The 19,147-nt window shown below is 32.6% G+C and overlaps 1 protein-coding gene and 2 long non-coding RNA genes across 5 annotated transcripts; 1 reads left to right on the plus strand and 2 right to left on the minus strand.

Moving 5' to 3' along the window:
* Positions 1-2,327: 2,327 nt before the first annotated feature.
* Positions 2,328-7,938, minus strand: LOC145128688 (uncharacterized). 3 transcript variants are annotated; one of them, XR_013717046.1, is made up of 4 exons: positions 7,661-7,938; positions 5,934-7,091; positions 4,546-4,685; positions 2,328-2,634 (listed from the first exon to the last, which is right to left on the minus strand). It is a non-coding gene; the product is annotated as an uncharacterized LOC145128688 (long non-coding RNA). The 3 variants fall into 3 exon arrangements; XR_013717047.1 differs by lacking the exons at positions 2,328-2,634; positions 4,546-4,685 and adding an exon at positions 5,217-5,475; XR_013717048.1 differs by lacking the exons at positions 2,328-2,634; positions 4,546-4,685 and adding an exon at positions 5,561-5,721.
* A 3,696-nt stretch (positions 7,939-11,634) lies between these two features.
* Positions 11,635-12,661, minus strand: LOC145133089 (uncharacterized). The gene is made up of 2 exons (XR_013718388.1): positions 12,444-12,661; positions 11,635-11,870 (listed from the first exon to the last, which is right to left on the minus strand). It is a non-coding gene; the product is annotated as an uncharacterized LOC145133089 (long non-coding RNA).
* Positions 12,662-15,804: 3,143 nt separating this feature from the next.
* Positions 15,805-18,892, plus strand: LOC145133962 (uncharacterized). The gene is made up of 6 exons (XM_079068905.1): positions 15,805-16,228; positions 16,603-17,091; positions 17,201-17,422; positions 17,995-18,067; positions 18,199-18,309; positions 18,392-18,892. The coding sequence occupies exons 1-6, from the start codon at positions 16,112-16,114 to the stop codon at positions 18,760-18,762; spliced, it is 1,383 nt and encodes a 460-aa protein (XP_078925031.1). The 5' UTR covers positions 15,805-16,111; the 3' UTR covers positions 18,763-18,892.
* Positions 18,893-19,147: the final 255 nt, after the last annotated feature.

Below are 19,147 nucleotides of genomic sequence, written 5' to 3' on the forward strand. Positions count from 1 at the left end.
ATTTTATAAGTGATTCTAAACATAGTTTTACTTCATTTCTAGTAAACACCATCTTGTTAGAACTCAACACTCAATTTCACATAGGATTTCACAATTTTATTCATTACAAAACACGATTTCAAAACGTCTATGTTATAACATTTCCCTCACTTTTCTCCTATTCTCCCACCTACTCCTCCCAATAGCAAAGTTAAGGATCTTGCTGGAAGCAACTTCTCAAATCTTCCCTGGAGTTTTCTAAAGTAAGTCCTCTACTCATTTAAGATTTTACATAATTTTCAAGATGAATTCATATTATTTTATTCGTAATAATATGTAATAATCAACCTTAGGATAACATCCGTCCCAAAGGAGTTTATCATCTCAACCAAAAGATTAAGCTTGAGATCTTCACTACATAACTCCAAACAACTCGTCAACTAACTCAAGGTGAGATTCATACCCCACTTTTTCCAAGTTTTTATTGTTTTTAGGGGAGAGTACAAGTTAAAGTCTTGTGTAAATCATGAGCTAATTGCTTATTGTGTATGCATGTCATCTTACATGTGCTTAAGTATGATATTTCTTACTCTTAGTTCAAATACTCGAGATTTTTGGTTAAGCCTCAAGAGTTTGGATTATTTATCACAAAACATGTTTAGAATCAAAAACTAATATATGCTAAGTATAAGTCATAAATTTTTACAACGACTATAAGGAATTACTTCAAGTTTCACTTAAACAAGTTGTTAGATAAAATATTTTGGAAAGTGATTAAAATATGAAAATAATAATATTTTGAAATCACTGTTGGTCAAACATAAATATAAAGGTATCTTGGAGTATTAATTCATGCTCATGATTTTTACCAGATCAACTGATTAGTTGAGTTTACAAATATTTTAATATGATTAGCTTTATCAATAATAATAAAAGAAAATAGAGTTTTTTTCATGACAAAAGTATTTGCATGTCATAAACTGCTGTCGTAAAAACCTCCAAGAACATAAGCAATGTTCTATATGTCATAAAACAGAAAATGTGTGTCATAACCGGCAGTTATAAATTTATAGAAATTATAACTTGACACTTTTTCTCTTGACTAAAATGACTTATTTTCTCAATAAACGAAACGAAACGAACATGAGCACCCAGTTAACAAGTACAATCAACGATACGGAACGAGAACGATATTTTTATTCGATGAGTACAATCAACGATATGGAACGAGAACGATATTTCTATTCAATAAGTACAAATTTCATTATTTATCTAACAAATAATGGATCTCTAACGATTACTCAAAAGGTTGTTAATATTCTAGTCAAATAAATCTCAAAAGTACCTAAATATAAAAATATTAGTGTATGTCTAAAGTTCTGTAAGGAGTTATAGCCAGAGTCTCCTGGAGGGAGAGTGAAAATTTGTGTATAGATCTATACGGGGTTGACACCCCGCACCTTCGTTATTCGCTACAGCTAGACCGGCCAGTCTAGGGTGACAAATGTCTTTATCAAACCAAGGGCGCTTAAGAAACGCCAACACATGCCTCCGTCGTGATTAATATGGTTATAACGACTCACTAGAATATGTTTTATTAACTAGAAATATGTGCAAGGAAAACCTAATAAATAAATTTTGGCACGTTGTGTCGACTGTCCTACACATGGTAGTGATGGTCCGTATTTGTCACATTAACTGTCCTTTTTCATTGCGTAGAACGTCCACAATCGTCATTTTGATTATTTCATTTAACAAGTATAGATTCTTAATACTGCTATTTTACAAATCAGAAAACGTAAGACTTTTATGGAAAACATGTGTAAACGATTTTGAAAAACCATAAACTATCACACACATAGACAAGTATACACAGTTAGAACAGAACTTACGAATGTTTTATAGTAGAAAATATAGGATTTTCTGGAGAAAACGAGAAAACGATTTTCTACGATTTCGATAACGATAAACTAAAACGCACATTCAATTTTACTCGATAACAGGAACAAGAATTTTTAACCATATTTTCTTTTTGAAAATAAGGGATGTTTTTCTATAAACGGTTGACTAGTGATATTCAAAAGAACTATTCTCGGAACCAGCTCGTCTTTACAAACTACACTATTTTTCAAAACCACTCCTTATAAGGATGAACAAAAGTAATGACATGTGCACATATATCCATGATTTTCAAAGCAAGACTTCAAACGATTTCATAGAAAATATCAGATTTTCTAAAAGTGCAATGACAACGATTTATAAACAAGTGTAAACCTATTTATACAAAAATACTTATGAACTCACCAACTTTTTAGTTGACTCTTTTCAAAACGACTTGTATTCTCAGGGATCTAGTAAGCATGTAACAAGGGACATCGATGTTGGACTATTTAGTTGTAGTTTGGAATTTTTATGCTTATGTCTCTTTTGTGTAATTCAAAGAACAAATACAACATGTAAACAATGTAAGTTTGTTATCTATTTGTATGATGCTTGGATTACTCTGTTTCATGTATATTCAATTCTTATGATACTGCACAATTTGGTCATCCGCCTCCGGACGTTTCCGCCGCCTGGTCTGGGGGTGTGATACTAAAACGTTGTGGTGTGTGCAATGCAGCCATCCTGAGCTCTTCCCTTTGCTACCGGAAGTACCTGAAACCAAAACTAAAATTTGTAAGCATGAAGCTTAGTGAGTCTCCCCAACTACCACATACCATACACATAACATATAACATGCAGCTAGGAGATACAGGCCTCACAAACACTCAAGGAGATATGGGCCCCCGCCCGCACTCGGCTAACTATGAGATACGGGCCTTGCCTACACTCAACTATATTTGAGATATGGGCCTCGCCCACACTCAGCTGGCTAGGAGGTAAAAAAACGTCGAGTGGTCCAGACTACAATACATCTTCTAGAACCAAATTTTGTTGGACATAATCGCAGCACGCAAATGTTGAACGGGTAATTGATAAACTTTTCTTGCGAAAAATAACCCATTTTGTTGTTTTTAATCCATATGGATCATCGTGATTTCCATGAATAATTAACACATGTAAGCCACCATTGAAATGAGGATCTTTATAGTTTACATTGTAACAACCCGTTATTTCAGGTCAATGTAATGTCTCAAAGTCAAGTCTTGTAATCTCTTTGTGAAGTAATAAGAATATCATCGAAAATGAAATGTTCAAAAAGCTCCGTTTGAGTACACTATGTGGTAGATATCGTGATAAGGTTTCCAAAAATATAAAGAACACTAGCCGACGAAGTCTAAACGAGAGTTGTAGAGCATTCTCACACCTACGGGTGCATATAAAGAACGTCGAAATCGGAGCTCGTACACAAAAGTTATGGATTTTACAAGTTCAGGACATAAAACCCGAGGCTGACTCAGCCTCACGACGTGAACAGTTCCATATTCACGACGTGAGACTGTGACTGATGGGTTCCAGAGTGTCAGCCACGTCAAATCGTCGAAGGGGATAGAGCTGACTCAGTCTCACGACGTGAACAAGGCTATATTCACGACGTGAGACCCTAAAACCCTCCCTATAAATAGAAGCTTAGGGGTGTCGGGTTTAGTGCTCATTTCTTTCCATCTAAGTGTCATTGCTCTGCGTTTATACCTCTCGATAGCCATCCTTGTTAAACCATTTTATGCATTCAAAGAACTTATGATTTATGCTTTGTCAAACATTGTGAAAGATGATAAACATTGCATACAAAACTATTATTTTAATACAGACTTAGTTGAGAATCCGTGAGACGATTACATCTTCAATGCTACCTTTTTGTTAAAAGGTACTACCTAAAGTCCTGTCTATTATAACCAGAGTCTCCCGTCTGGAGAGCGTGTCAAATGTGTATAGATCTATACGGGAAGTCATGATCCCGCACCCTGACTGTTAGCTACAGTCCTTTGGGTGACAGTTTGTCATAACGTTTCGACGCCTGAAGACCGTCGCCACAGGCGTATTATGTTTAGTATGGTTATAAAACACACCAGATGGACAATTATTATAGTATTCTGCTTTTATGAAAGAGTAGCTACTAAAACTATTCTTCATCTAACAAGTGCGATATTCTTATAGCTTTATTTTATAAAACTATGCCTCAACCTTTTAAGCATTTCAGTTGCTTGCGATTTTCGGTCTTGGACATTAGAGACTGCCTATTACTTTAGGAAAATAAAGGATTTTCCTGTATCTAAAACAATCAACTAATAGGAAAATAAGGGATTTTCCTAGTACAACTATTTACAATTCACAACACGAACATTCATATGTATTTCATACTTTTATAAGAAAATAATAGATTTTCTTGGAAAACACACGAACTTTGGAATGATATATATTTTCTCAAAACCACTTGTGAACTCACCAACTTAATTGTTGACATTTTTTCTTTGAAATAACTTGTATTCTCAGGAAACCGCTAAGCAGGTTTGGAAATCAACTTTTGGGGATTAACGCTCTGACGTTAATTACTTCTTTTGAAAGATGTTTATGCATTTATCTTTTGAACATGTAACAAATACAATTATGTAAACATTTTGAAACCTTTATATATATGGTGGTGTGTACTTTCCTTACTATGAACTGTTATGATACTGAATATGACGTCCTCCGCCCCCGAACGTTTCCACCGTTCTGGTTTGGGGGTGTGACATACATGAACAAACCTTATTCACATTGACATACTGCAAAAAAAAACAATCGCATTTGTAGATGTTACCAAAAGTGACACGATATAAATATAAAAAATAAATCATTACTCATCTGCAAAGTTTATAGTCTAGTTGTTAAATCAAAATTGAATTTATATTATTCACGTGCAGCAATAAATTACCCATTTGATATAAGTTGTTGAGTGTTCAAAGTCACACCAATATTAGCAATAAATTACCCATTTGATATAAGTTGTTGAGTGTTCAAAGTCACACCAATATTTACAACCATGGCATGAAGGACTAACCATAAAATACAAACAATAAATCCAATTAAATTAACCAAAAACCCCCTCATTGCATCCGAAATCATACATACATCCCCATTAAATGTATGTTTTTAATGATTCCAACATCAACGTTGGTGCATCCACACTTAATAAAAAAAGAACAAAAAATAGATTGGATGCTTTTGTTAAGTTGATAAATAACTAACAAAAAAGATGTATTGCCAAGTATTCTGTTGTTTTTCATATCAAAATGGTTCTTGTTTTTTATAGATAAATCTTATTACGCTTGTCTTGTAACGAAATCATACCTACCGCTTGTTATGCATGTAGAGAAAATCAAAGAGCATATACACGATTTACTATTTTTAATATCACCTTCATTAAATAATAAATATTCATAATACTTGGAATAATTTTGAGTATTGCTTCATTCATCTTACTCGAAGAACTTCTAAATTGAGTCATAAGTTTGAAGGTTCTTTCCATGAACCAACCTTCATGTCATTTTTTCTCATTTTGTTTACATCAAATCTCTATGAAACAAAGAGAAAGTATATCAGAAAATATAGTCAAAAGCTACACACAATGAAAAGCAAATCAATATATATATATACTGAACAATTCATTTATCCAAAAGAATGAACCTTTTAAACATATAAATCTGTACATAACTACATATGGCTCTTAGGTATCTATTTAAAAGAACAAATGACAGTTATATACTCAATTGGTTGCCCTTTGATTCGAATAATGCTTCCTGACTTGTTGTCACCCGATGACTAGTTAACCCATTATGTAATTTCAAACATAGATTAGAAAACTAAACCTCAAATTATGATAAAAAGACTAAAATACCCGCCAATAACCCTTCTCATAGTTAGTAGTAATAAATCATCATAAATTTCTTTTTGATTCCTATTACTTATTTTAATATCAATCAAGCAGTTGGAATTGGAGTAAACATTGTTAAAATTCAAATACATACACATACCTAAAGTCGTCGCAAACAATGCTGACAGTAGCTTGCTCATACTTATTTCGGGTCAGCAACATCCATCTCATATTTTCCGTTTCATGTGATTGTTTTCTTTTGTTTGTAAATGTTGGTATGTAGTTTCATTTTATCTGTCATTCAAATGTCTTCATGTTATTGGGTTTATTAGGGAGAATGGAGTCATTCCCTCCCAACCCACTGCCACATCAGTTTTTCTTTTTCATTTTTCTTCATCTTTCTCAACCCACAACACATGGAAACTCTATATTTTTTCAACCCACCCAACCCATTCAATTAAAAAAATACAAAACAATCAAAGTAAAATCTTAATTAGCAATAGTATTGCCGGGTTGTTTAATTGGTTTCATCAACCCACTTCATCCTTTCTCTACTCTCTCTCTCTCTCTCTCTCTTACCATGTGTTTTAAAACTTGTACCTTAGTTGTTTTGTATATTTTTTTTTTATTGAGAAATATAAGATTTCCATGAGTTATGGGTTGAGAAAGATGAAGAAAAATGAGAGACAAAAATTGATGTGACAGTGGATTGGGAGAGAACGACTCCCTCCTCCCTTAGGATACATACCGGTTGTTCATTTTTCCCCTCACATTCCTTTGCCTGTTGTTCTGGCTCAACTTACCTTGAGGCACATTAATCGCCTTTGCCTTATGCCCTTTTCCAAATGATGGTTAATCATCACCAATAATAACGTTTTCCCCATAAACAATTTCTCATACCTATAAATAGTCTTTAATTTTTTTTACCTCGTCATAACTTTCAACTACTTGGAACTCTTTAAAGAAAGTAACCTCATATTTCATTTAAGAACAATTATTATTTGTTTGTGAAAAACAATAAATATGGGTATTTTATATCACATCACAGCATAATTTGCTATTTAACATCATTTAAATTTTTTGTTTCTAACAAATTTAAAGTATGCATAGAGTACTACATACTAATTACCCAAATTTTCATTGCTCACTCAAAATCATATTTATAAAGAAACATTTGTTAGATGGTACCTAGAGGGAAGGAAATTGTACTCTAAAAATTAATATTATGGTTTTATAAAATAAAGAGCAACCCACGCATGGAAGCTAAAGATTGAGTAGAATTCCTTCATCACCGCCGTAATGCACTCCACCGAAAACCCTAAACACCAATAAATTTAAACAAAATTTGAATAAATGAAAAGGGGGAAACTTATTTGTGTTGGCCGATTTTAGGTCTACCAGATTCTTTCTAATGCTCTGGTAGTAAGAACTCATATTTAAATAATAAAAAATTCAAAGAAAACCTTAATACCTAAGAATCTTCAAATGGCTTTAACTCATCAACCTCCATTTCGAGGAGTTGTAAACACATACATAGTAAAACACACAAAATGGAAAACAACTTGGATTCACCGATTCAATTGGTATAAGGGTTGTATAAATAGAACAATACTTAGAACAAAAATATGGAAGGAAGCGGGGCAACCACCTGGTAGAAAGAAAGAGAATCGTAGGAGGATCCAACAAAATTCGAATGGGGCAGACAAAGAAATAGACTCGACAATGGAATCAAATGTGGAGAGCAGACGATGGAAGGAGTAGGAGCAAAGAACACAAGAGAATTTAGATTTAAGAATTCAGATTGTTGTGAAAGGGAACGACGACCAGAAAAGAAGAAAACCACAGCCACACAATTGAGAAAATAAAGTATAGTTAAAAAATACATACCGGTGTAGAAGAAGATGGAACAACTTCGTTCATGAATGGAATCTTGGTTTATGCTAACCGATTGGAATATGTGTACATGAATGGATTTCAAATACCATATTAATGTTATTGGGCGAGAGAAAGGCGATAAAGTAATCAATGAGAGAGAGGCGGTGAAACAATCAATTGAAGAACACATATAAATCAGTGACGGAGATGCCGATGAATCCACACGCTTTTAGCCATAGCTGATGAACAACACCCGACTCGCTTGAGGGTACTGTTCATAAGCATCTCGTATGGATACCTATTATACAAAGATACCTATTATACAAAGAAATTGAGTGTGTCAAGCTTAGGAGAACACACAGGGTTTTCAACCCACAATAATATTATTTAATTTTTCTCAACAAATAATTAACCTGATTACGCATCCCCATTATACTCACACTCTGATCTTAAAATGGTAATCTCAAGGAACTCGTTCTAAAGGATCTTTGTAAGCAATATGTATCAATAAGACAACCATGGGGGATAGAGTACTCAAATGAACATATAATCCATACTCTCAGATAGTATGGTTTGTTAAGACCTACAAATTGCGAGTCTATCAGTGTTACACTGGAGTATCTGAAAGAGTTTGTGGTTGTCACTAATACTCTGCTTGATGATTGATCTCTGTAGTGCAATAACATTATGTTGGGCATGGTCTATCACCATTATTTTATCTTTGGCATGGTCTCTCACCATTATATTATCTCTGGTATGGTCTTTTACCACTAATTTATCTCTTTCATGGTCTCTCACCATCATGTTATCTCTAGTATGGTCTCTTACCACTAATTATCTCTAGCATGGTCTCTCACCATTATCATATCTCTTTCTCTCTCTGGTCTTATTTGCTCGGTAATACTATAATCTCTAACTACCTTCTCGTCTCGTCTCGTCTTCCCCCCCCCCCCCTCTCTCTCTACCCTTTACACCCAATAATATAAGTATGATAAAAATACATATATAACTATCTCAAATAGAACCATAATCTAATTTAGCATAGATACCAGGAACACGAATAATAAACATATAGGACATTTAATCAAATTAAATACTTATATCTATATGTAATCTGAAAGTAACTATGCATTCACTTGATAAAGTTGATGCCTCTGAATTTGGGCAGTGCTTCACCCTAGCATTTAGCTTTTCATTTGATGTGACCTAGGTTCAATTATCAATATGTCTTAGTCTATTGTTCCTCATGACTAATGATAGTCTAGATTCATCATTAATCTCAAATTCTACAGATCTATAGTTGATAAGGGATAACCAGGTGAGATCATATTAGAGGTAGAGTCTGTTTGGTATAAGAATATACTGTTTGGAAATCCCACTTTAAACACCTTACTAAATTTAGCATAGACATCATTCCCGTAAGTAGATTAATCAGTAATATGACTTGGAATCACTGACAAAATCTTATTTATGAATTCAAAACAACGACTATGAATCTAAATATAAATTAAGGTAAAAATAGTATTGAGTGTAATTTAACTTACAAAGATTTCCTAGACAAAAGTCTGGAAATTATGCTTGTAGAACTTCGGCCTAATAACTACTAGATGTCGGGCTCTTAGAGACCTCAGGGCTTCGACAGAAACTTAAAAACTAAGGGAAATTTCGGATCAAAACCGAGAGGAACTCGATAGATAAAGCTTATGAGTGTGGAGGAATGAATGAGCCATTAGAAGTTATTTATATACGATTTTTAGGGGTGCATGTTGTGCCTATAGAGGTACGCATCGTGCACATAAGGCGACGTCTCCCCAATTGTTTTGTGCCACATGTCAACTTCTTTGTGGTCCGTGTTTCCACCATGTAGAAGCACATGTCGGACACCTGATGAGCATCGCGTTCTGCACAAAATGCAATTTTTGTAAATTCCATAACTTTTTTATATGAACTTCGTTTTCGACGTTCTTTATATCCACACGTAGCTATTAAAGAGATATACAACTTTTATTTAGATTCCGTCGACTAATTCTCAATTTATATTTAAATTTTATATGTTTTATAGGCTTAGAATGTTAAAGTTCATATAAAAATCATAACTTTTTCATCTAATGTCCATTCTCGATTGTCTTTATATTGACGGATTCTTATTAATGATATCTTCAATTCTCATGTAGATTGTTTTGGCTAAGAATCGATATCTAAAATTTGATTTTTGTGTTAACACAATTACGCTAAAATATTAGAAAAATCATAATTTCCTCTTGCGAATTTAGATTTAGACGTTCTCTATATGTACATATTCACTTTTCCCAAACACTACGACCTTCATTTAGATTATTTATCCTACATAATCTTCTATCAAAATGTCATTTTATCGTTTGTTGATAAATTCCCAAAAAGGCTTATAATATGTAGTTTGCGGCGTGCACGACTAACGATTATCTTACTCGCGGGCTGAGTTATAATAGTTAATACATATTTTATCTTACATTACTAGCTTGAAGTTATGGGTGTTATTGTATCATAAGTGGTGGTACTCTTTTATGGTGGTGTATGGTAATTCTATGTATTTCGAATTATGTTTGTGAGATGAAGACGATGTTCCTTTTAGATATGGTTGCGGTATTCTTTCATTCATTCAAGGTGGAAATTATTGAGGTTTTGGTTATTATGAAAGAATGGAGTTTTTTCATCCCACATTGATACAAGATGGAAGTTTGAATGATCTGTAAGCTTATAAAAGAAGACCAAGTATTTGGTTTCAAAGCACCACAATCAATACATTTGAATTATTTGGTTCTTTTTTTATATTGTTTTCGAGTTTAATATTTTAATTTACCTATCTACTTTGCACCTTTAATATTTATATTTTGCATAAATACATTTCTATAATCTAAGTTGTTTTATAAAACAAAACATAGGCATCAGGTTGCTTTAAAATATTTTTTATCAAGTACACTCATAATTCACACATGTTTTATTCACTGAGAAGGGGGAAATAAGTATTTGTAAAGTGAAGCTACTGCGGTTCTGCCCCATAGACCAGATCACATAATTGACCGTCTGTTGAGGTGTGAACGGGATCCATTGATGGTAGGCGACCCCTCTCCCATTAATCCAACAATGCCTCAGTGCACCAAACATGGTAATTGGAAAAATGTTTCTCCATCCTTGACCCATATATCATATTTAAACATATAATTAGGTATGTACTTTCATGTGTTTGTGTGATATATAAGCATTATTTCATTTCATATGCTACCGTTTGTATTTTATTGTATACAAGTTAAGCTCAAAACAAATTAACAATTGAAGGGGAGCACGTGAAACAATACACGCATTAAAAAATCGCTTGTACATTATGCTTTAGAAGATGTACTTTTAGCTACAGTACATCTCCTTCGCATTGAGAATTTAGTAATTGTATATATTTATAATATGTAACTAAGGGTCCGTTTGTTTACCTCTTAATTGCAAATTTAAGAGGTAATGTATTAAAAAATCAGATTCAGATCGTTTGTCTGCATCTTAATTTTTACCTCTTAAAACTATATTTGCCTCTTATTTTTTCAGATCTTGAGCAGTGTCTGAAAATTAAAAAAAGAAGTCGCGTCAGAATCTTGTGTGTGTGTGAAAGTACATTGATATTTCTTGCATTTTTCCCAAACAAGGTCTAAATGCAAGAAATAACAACGCACTTTCATGTGTGTTGTCTAAGGGGCTGTTTGTCAGAATCTGAATTTTTAAGATCTAATTTTTTAAGAAGTCTGAATTTTTAAGAGGATCTGAATTTTTAAGATCTGAATGTTTAACATGTTGTTTGGTTGAAACCTCTGAATTGCTGTGCTGAATTATAAAAATAACCATTTTACCCTTCTATTTTATTTTTTAATGAATTCAAGTGTATTTTTATAAAATAACAAAATCAATAGTTATAAAAAAAATATAAACAACATATAAAATCAAAATTGAGCATAAATCAAAACTAAACACAAATCCAAATAAATATAAATATTTTTAAATCCACAAAATCATACTGAAATTCAAATAAATTCCTACAAATTTATTGTGAAGCATTTGACCCCAATTGATTTGCAATCTAGTTACGTAAATTAGCTATGTATCTGTTGCCTTATGCACCCCATTCCATATCGTGTATGCTTTGGTCATCACTCTACACCTTCAAGCTTCAAACTAATTATATCCTTCCTTTCTCTCATGTCTTTAATCAAAACAAACATATATTTTCAAGAAATCATATCAATTTTGCAAGAACTATAATATGGTTTTAAACCAAATTTTCAGATTTTTAACTATTCAAGCACATCAAAATTTTCATGCACATCAAAACAAAGCACATAACATCTGATTTCAGCATCAGATTTCATGATAACATCAAGAACATATGATTTCAACTAACTATTCAGCATAATATCAACAACAAATCTGATCTCAACATCAACATTTCAACATAACATCAACAACAAATCTAATTTCAACCAACTATTCAGCATAACAACAAATTAACATAATTTCAGCTGTGATTTTCAAGCAAATCAGAAAACACTACATACAATTGAACATAAAAAACGACCATAACAGACCACATCAGGAAAAAAAGACCAAAACAACCCTAATATGTTGAATTCGATTTTCAGATGGAGAAGAAAAGAAAATAGCATTTGATACCCGACTTTCAAAGGGAAGCAACATCAATTTTCAGACCAAAACATTCCATAAAAACAGTCTCCAAATGTTATTATCGAGTTTTGGGGAAAAAGAGAAAGAAACTCACCTGGAACCGGCGTCGATAAAGGAGGCGGCAACGGCGGCGGTGGCGTTGGAGGTGGCGTCGTCGAAGATGCTGGTGGAGTGAAACACCTCGGAGACGGACTGGATAAGGAGAAGTGGGGCGCTGGTTTGGTGAAGAATAGTGAAAAGAATGAACGATCGAATGTTTAGGGGCACAAAGGGAAAACGCGTTATTTTTTAAAATTCAGACATGGTCTCAGATCTGAAAATTTAAGAGGCATTTTGAAATTTAAGAGGTAAAAAATAAGATGCAAACAAACAATCTGAATATGGATTTTTAAGAGTTTGCCTCTTAATTTTGCAATTAAGAGGTAAACAAACAACCCCTAATAAAACATTATAATTCATTTCATCTTCTTAGCATTATTTAATATAATTACATTTTATAGAAACAGAATTAAAATTAAATTAAATAAATAATGAAAATGAAAGTAAGATGTTATATTAGACAAATATAATAAAACACACATTTGTTTCTTGCATTGTTTTCCCAATGGACCATGTTTGGTGCACTAAATGTAGCCACTCGGTCTTGGTGAAAAAGGTAGCACCGAGGCATTGTTGGATCAATACGGGAGGGATCACCTACCATCGATGCATTTCGTTTACACCTCAACAAATGATCAACTATGTAACCCGGTCTATGGGGCACAACCGTAGTAGCTTCACTCTATAAGTACTTATTTTTTCCCTTTCATTGAATAAAACATGTGTGTATCACACAACTACAAACATATATTGATATACAAGTATAAACACATATAATGAGCGTATGTAGGTTAACAAGTACTTAAAAAATGTGGATTATGCTTTGTGCTTGATAAACAAACATTTTAAAGCAACCCGATGACTATGTTTTGTTTTCCAAAACAACTTAGATTATAGAAATGTATTTATGTAATATATAAATATTATAGGTGCAAAATAGACAGCTTAAGTAAAATATTAAACTCCAAAAGAATATTAAAACAAGAACCAAATAATTCAAATGTATTGATTGTGTTGCTTTTAAAACCAAAGATTTGGTCTCATTTTATAAGCTTAGAGACCACTCAAACTTCCATCATTGTACAAACGTGGGATAAGAAAACTCCATTCTTTCATAATAACCAAAATCTTAATAATCTCCAACTTGAATGAATGAAAGAATATCATTACCAAATATAAAAGGAACATCGTCTTCAATTGACAAATATAATTTGAAATACATAGAATTATCATACACCACCATAAAAGAGTACCACCACTTATGATACACCATCCTTAGAATTTCACTACGACACATGTTGATAAACATGTTGAAAATTTATGGCACAACTTCCCCGTTTGGCATACCTGGGAGTTCATCAACACTAACTATTATGTGAATTACATGTTATATAATACGTTTTGGTGTTATAATCTAAACGCTTATATGATATAAATATTGTACATCATAGTTATGTGATTTTAGTAGTAACAAATGTGGCATGCTTTCACATTCATCTAAAATGGGTTAAATTACATAAATTGATTTGTATTATGATTTATATAGTTAGATTAATTGGATCGAGACCAAGTTATAAGATACAATTTAAACATGTTTACAAATCACGAAAATTAAACAAAGCAAAAACTACACCTACTAAACCCAACATGCATTACGTTACATGAACGTGACAAACAATCAAATGAGTAAATGGTCGATCGTGGCTCGGTGTCAACACCTAATATCACAATATGACCATCATCCTTTTCTTATATATCATGCATCTTGATTTTAGAATCTCTATTATCATAGTTTTGTTGAGTTATAAATAAATTATTTTAACCTATTTATAACCTCTAGATTGGTCATCATTCACTACATTTGATAAGCTATGAATGAACCACTTAACAAATGAAAAAAAAAATCTAAAAGTTAAAAAAAAATCACCTTAACCTTTTTGAAACATTAAAATGTTTGAATCATTAAGCATTAAACGATTCAGCTTTATCAAACATTATTTTAGTCAATACCTTATTAATAATATTTAATTGTTTCTTTTAAACGAACAAGATTACAATATTAATTAGGTAAGACGTTTGAATGTATTTGTTGTGTGATTTGAAATCTATCAATGTTGAAATTGTTTTTAGCTAGTAATTATTTTTAGATAGATGTGTCAATAACTTTAGATAAATGTTATAATTATTTTCTAATTTACAATTTTAATTGTGCTTTGGCTTAATGATTCATTGTTTGTATGTCCCAACTAAAATTTATATTTATTAGGCTTTAATTTGATTTCTTATGTGTTTCCACGCTCCTTTGAGATCCCGAAATATGTACAAATTCCTTTTCTTAGGAACACATACCGTAGTCAATCCTATTTCCGATAGGGACAGTTGACAACTGAATCCTATTTCCCATTATTTTCATATCCGTAATAGTGCGAAAAAAAGAAGGCCCAACCCCAAGTTGTTCAAGAATAGTGTCGTTGAGTTTCTCGACCCATATTATATCTAATGGATAATCAACATATAAAAGCATTTGTTTGTGTGACCTAAATATTGGGTTCAATTCACCTCAACTTGATGTTAAGTTTTTTTATTGATATTTATTAGTTTTTATTGATTTTAAGTTCTTAATGATATTTATTAGATTTTTATTAATGTTAAGTTATTGTTTGACCTAAACTACTCCTAAATCCATTATGTCCCTAACGGGACTTGAATACTCAACTTAAATGAAAGAAGACAACACCGGATACCGCTGGGTCTATCATGTCCCTAACGGAACTTGAATACTCAACTTCAATGAGAGAAAACAACACCGGATACCGCTTGGTAGAAAACCTTTGGTTATTGATGTTAAGTATGTTAATGAATTGATATTTGAGTGTGACCAAAAGCTAAAAATTCCGAATATCAGAAATACTAGATACAAATACAAAAATCTATTATTTGGATTTATAAATATCTGATTTGTAGCAACCTAATCTTGAACTAGTTACCATTTTTCAATCAAATTCCAAAACTAAGATAACATGCTTAAACAAAACCATTTTTCAATCAAATTGGATATACTTTCCTACTTTTATATTAACCTGTATTTACAGAGAGTTCTAGGATTTTATTGAACCCTAAAAAGAATTTTTAGACAAGATTACTTATTGACTTATGAAATAGAAAATAATTTTTTTAAACAGTGATAAAAATAATTTTAAAAGTCAATAAATTAAGTTATTGATTATTATTAAAATCAATAAATTAATAAATCATTCTTAGATGAAACGTTGTCTTAACCAACAAATTAATCTTTAAAAGGTTGATAAACATATTTGCTAATTTGTTAGTGCTTTACCAATTCGCCGTTTGACTGTTTTAAGTCGAACATTCTTCCTGATACCACTTTATCGCCACAGTGAGTTCAAATTTGAAACCCACTCTTTAAGTTTCACCCCAAAATTCACCCCCATTTCTCTCACCACCTCCCCCTAGATCTACTCATCTCATCAAATCGCTGTTTATCATGTTAAATTCAATCTTCAACTGAAATTTTGGACTTACTTATACCCGTCAGTACATCAAAGCAAGATTATATTGATGAATTTTTCCAACCTTCATGACATTCTAGTCATGTTTCGTTAGGTTTTTGTGTGCAAAGATAGTTTGTGTGTTTTTTTTTTGATGGAATTCACAGAACCTTTTAAGCAGACTGGCCCCTGCTGTTTCTCCCCAAATGCTCGGTATCTCGCCGTTGCCGTGGATTACCGGCTTGTCGTTCGAGATGTTTTGTCTCTCAAGGTAAAATTTAAAGGAATTTTAGTATTACGCATTGTTTGAGTTTTGAATGAGGAAGAATGTTTGTCGACTCATATGTTTTTCGTTTGATGAATGATGATTAATTGCTTACTACATTTCAATTTAGGAAGTGAATCGGCAAGGTATAGTACAATTTACTTACCTTCTTCATATAGAACAAACATTATCTGATCTAAAAAGTAGCTTGAGTGTCAGCTTTCATATTTACCAAAAGCTTTTCAGAATTGCAATAGAACATTATAAGTTCCCTTATATCTGCACTTTTGGGTACAAAATTCAGGAGCATATTATCTTAATTTTGATCTCTAAACTCTCTGCGATTCCATTTTAACCTATAACTCTTGACTTTCTTTTAGGTTGTACAATTATTCTCATGTATGGATAAGATAAGCTACATCGAATGGGCACTTGATTCTGAGTACATACTATGTGGACTTTACAAGAAGCCCATGATACAAGCATGGTCATTAGCACAACCTGAATGGACATGCAAAATAGATGAAGGTCCAGCAGGGATTGCTTATGCCAGGTGGAGCCCAGACAGTCGGCACATACTCACCACATCAGAGTTCCAGTTAAGGTTAACAGTTTGGTCATTATTAAACACAGCATGCATACATGTACAGTGGCCAAAACATGCTTCTAAAGGGGTCTCTTTCACTAAAGATGGAAGTTTTGCTGCAATAAGCACCAGGCGTGATTGCAAAGACTATGTAAACTTAATATCTTGTCAAACATGGGAAATCATGGGTGTTTTTGCTGTTGATACATTAGATCTTGCTGATGTTGAGTGGTCACCAGATGACACTGCAATTGTGATATGGGATTCCCCTCTTGAGTATAAGGTTTGTAATTACTTATATGCCCTCCTACATTGTCCTTATTGAACTAACCGTACATCGTACCATGGTGTTGTTTTTGGCTAACATTTTGTATGCGTTTTTGTTTATGTAGGTTTTGATATACTCTTTAGATGGAAGGTGTTTAGCAAAATATCAAGCATATGAAAGTGGATTGGGTGTAAAGAGTGTTTCTTGGTCCCCTAATGGCCAGTCTTTAGCAGTTGGTAGTTATGACCAGATGTTAAGAGTTCTAAATCACTTAACTTGGAAAGTTTTTGCAGAATTTACACATTTATCTACTGTAAGAGCTCCTTGTTCTGCTGCTGTTTTCAAGGTAATTCATTTAATGTTTTTCAAGATTTGCAAAAGTTTAACAATATCATGCTCCAACTGTCCCAAAAATTGACTTGGCTCTATTATCCTCTAAGCTGTTGTTTCATTTTTACTTAATGGACTTAATGGGGACTCAACTTAATCTGGATAGATAGTTAGTGGTGTTTCTTTTTCTTTTTGACTTAATATAAACTGATGGGCTTAATGGGTTAAGTGAGAGGAGGTTGCCTTTACCCATTAAGACCTCATTTTTGTACGTTGCTACCATTTAACCAAATTCTCCTGCTTTTAAATTTTTTTTATATATGCTGTTGTTAAAAGATAATCAATAAAAACCATGTAACATGCACAGATTTCTATTGTTTATATTTGGTTGTAAGCTCTTTAATTCGAATTATTCTTTCCAAAATACTGTAATGATTGTTATTGTCAAATAGGTAAATTTGGATTTGAAACATTCTGAAAGAAAAAAATATTGCATTTCTTTTCCAGAAAACCCATAATAGAAAGTGTTACAAATGCATGTATTATAATTTCTATAAATTATATTAATCTTTATTCTTCATATTTCAGGAGGTTGATGAGCCCTTTCAGCTTGATATGTCTGATTTATCTTTAACAGATGATTATACACAACAAAATTCTGGTAAATTTTCAACATCAAACATAGCACTGAAGACTGTTTAATCCATATATGATCATATAAAATGATGCTTTCAGCATGAGTATATATATATATATATATATATATATATATATATATATATTTTTTTGCAGAATATGGCCCACAAGGACTGATTGATGTTAGATATGATGTTGTGGAATTGCCTATCACCTTGCCTTTCCAAAAGCCTCCTGCTGACAAACCCAACCCTAAACAAGGAATTGGTAATAACAAACTTTCAGTTTTGAGTATTTGACTTGTAAATGAGGGGGCAATAAAGTAATTTTATTCAAACAAAACTTCCAGGGATTATGTCATGGAGCAAAGACAGTGAATACATATGCACACGCAACGACAGCATGCCAAGTGTGTTATGGATATGGGACATGAACCTTCTAGAACTTGCAGCCATTTTGGTGCAAAAAGATCCCATACGCGCAGCTGCGTGGGACCCAACATGCACTCGACTTGTGCTATGCACGGGGACCTCTCATTTGTACATGTGGACCCCATCGGGTGCTTACTGTGTGAATGTTCCATTACCTCAGTTTTCAGTGATGGATCTGAAATGGGATTTTAAAGGGAGTTGTCTTCTTTTAAAAGATAAGGATTTGTTTTGTTGTGCTGCTGTTCCTTTGTTGCCTGACTCTAACACTGATTATAGTTCAGATGATTGAGTCCGGAGGATTTTCTCTTTTTTCAGATGTTTAAGAGTTAGTTTTTGTGTATCTAATATCAAATATTTATGTAATTCTTTCTTTTTAGACATGTTACATTCAAGTTTTATGATGGTTTTGGTGTTAAAAATTGGAGAATCTTGAGTGTAAATGTGATGATTTTTGATGCGTAAAACAGAAGAATGTTGTGGATTGTGATGTAGGATGTTAAAACGTGATGATTTTAATATAGTTTTGTTGTTTGAAATTAAAGAATGTTATCTTTTTTGTCGGGAGTGTTTACATATATACTATTGATTGTAGAATATAAGATTTGATACTTTTTCTGAATAAAACGTTTAATAGTTGATAAAATAAAATAAGTTATGAGAATAAGATAAATACG

The sequence above is a fragment of the Lactuca virosa genome, chromosome 8 (assembly GCF_052849685.1).
Source record: "Lactuca virosa cultivar CGN04683 chromosome 8, Lactuca_virosa_CGN04683_v6, whole genome shotgun sequence".
NCBI classification, from domain to species: Eukaryota; Viridiplantae; Streptophyta; class Magnoliopsida; order Asterales; family Asteraceae; genus Lactuca; species Lactuca virosa.

Bases quoted from the DNA above. Each gene is read 5' to 3' on its own strand.
- LOC145133962 (XM_079068905.1), top strand. From the start codon at position 16,112: ATGGAATTCACAGAACCTTTTAAGCAGACTGGCCCCTGCTGTTTCTCC. The intron at 16,229-16,602 runs GTAAAATTTAAA...ACTTTCTTTTAG, and splicing joins GAGATGTTTTGTCTCTCAAG to GTTGTACAATTATTCTCATG. The intron at 18,310-18,391 runs GTAATAACAAAC...CAAAACTTCCAG, and splicing joins CAACCCTAAACAAGGAATTG to GGATTATGTCATGGAGCAAA.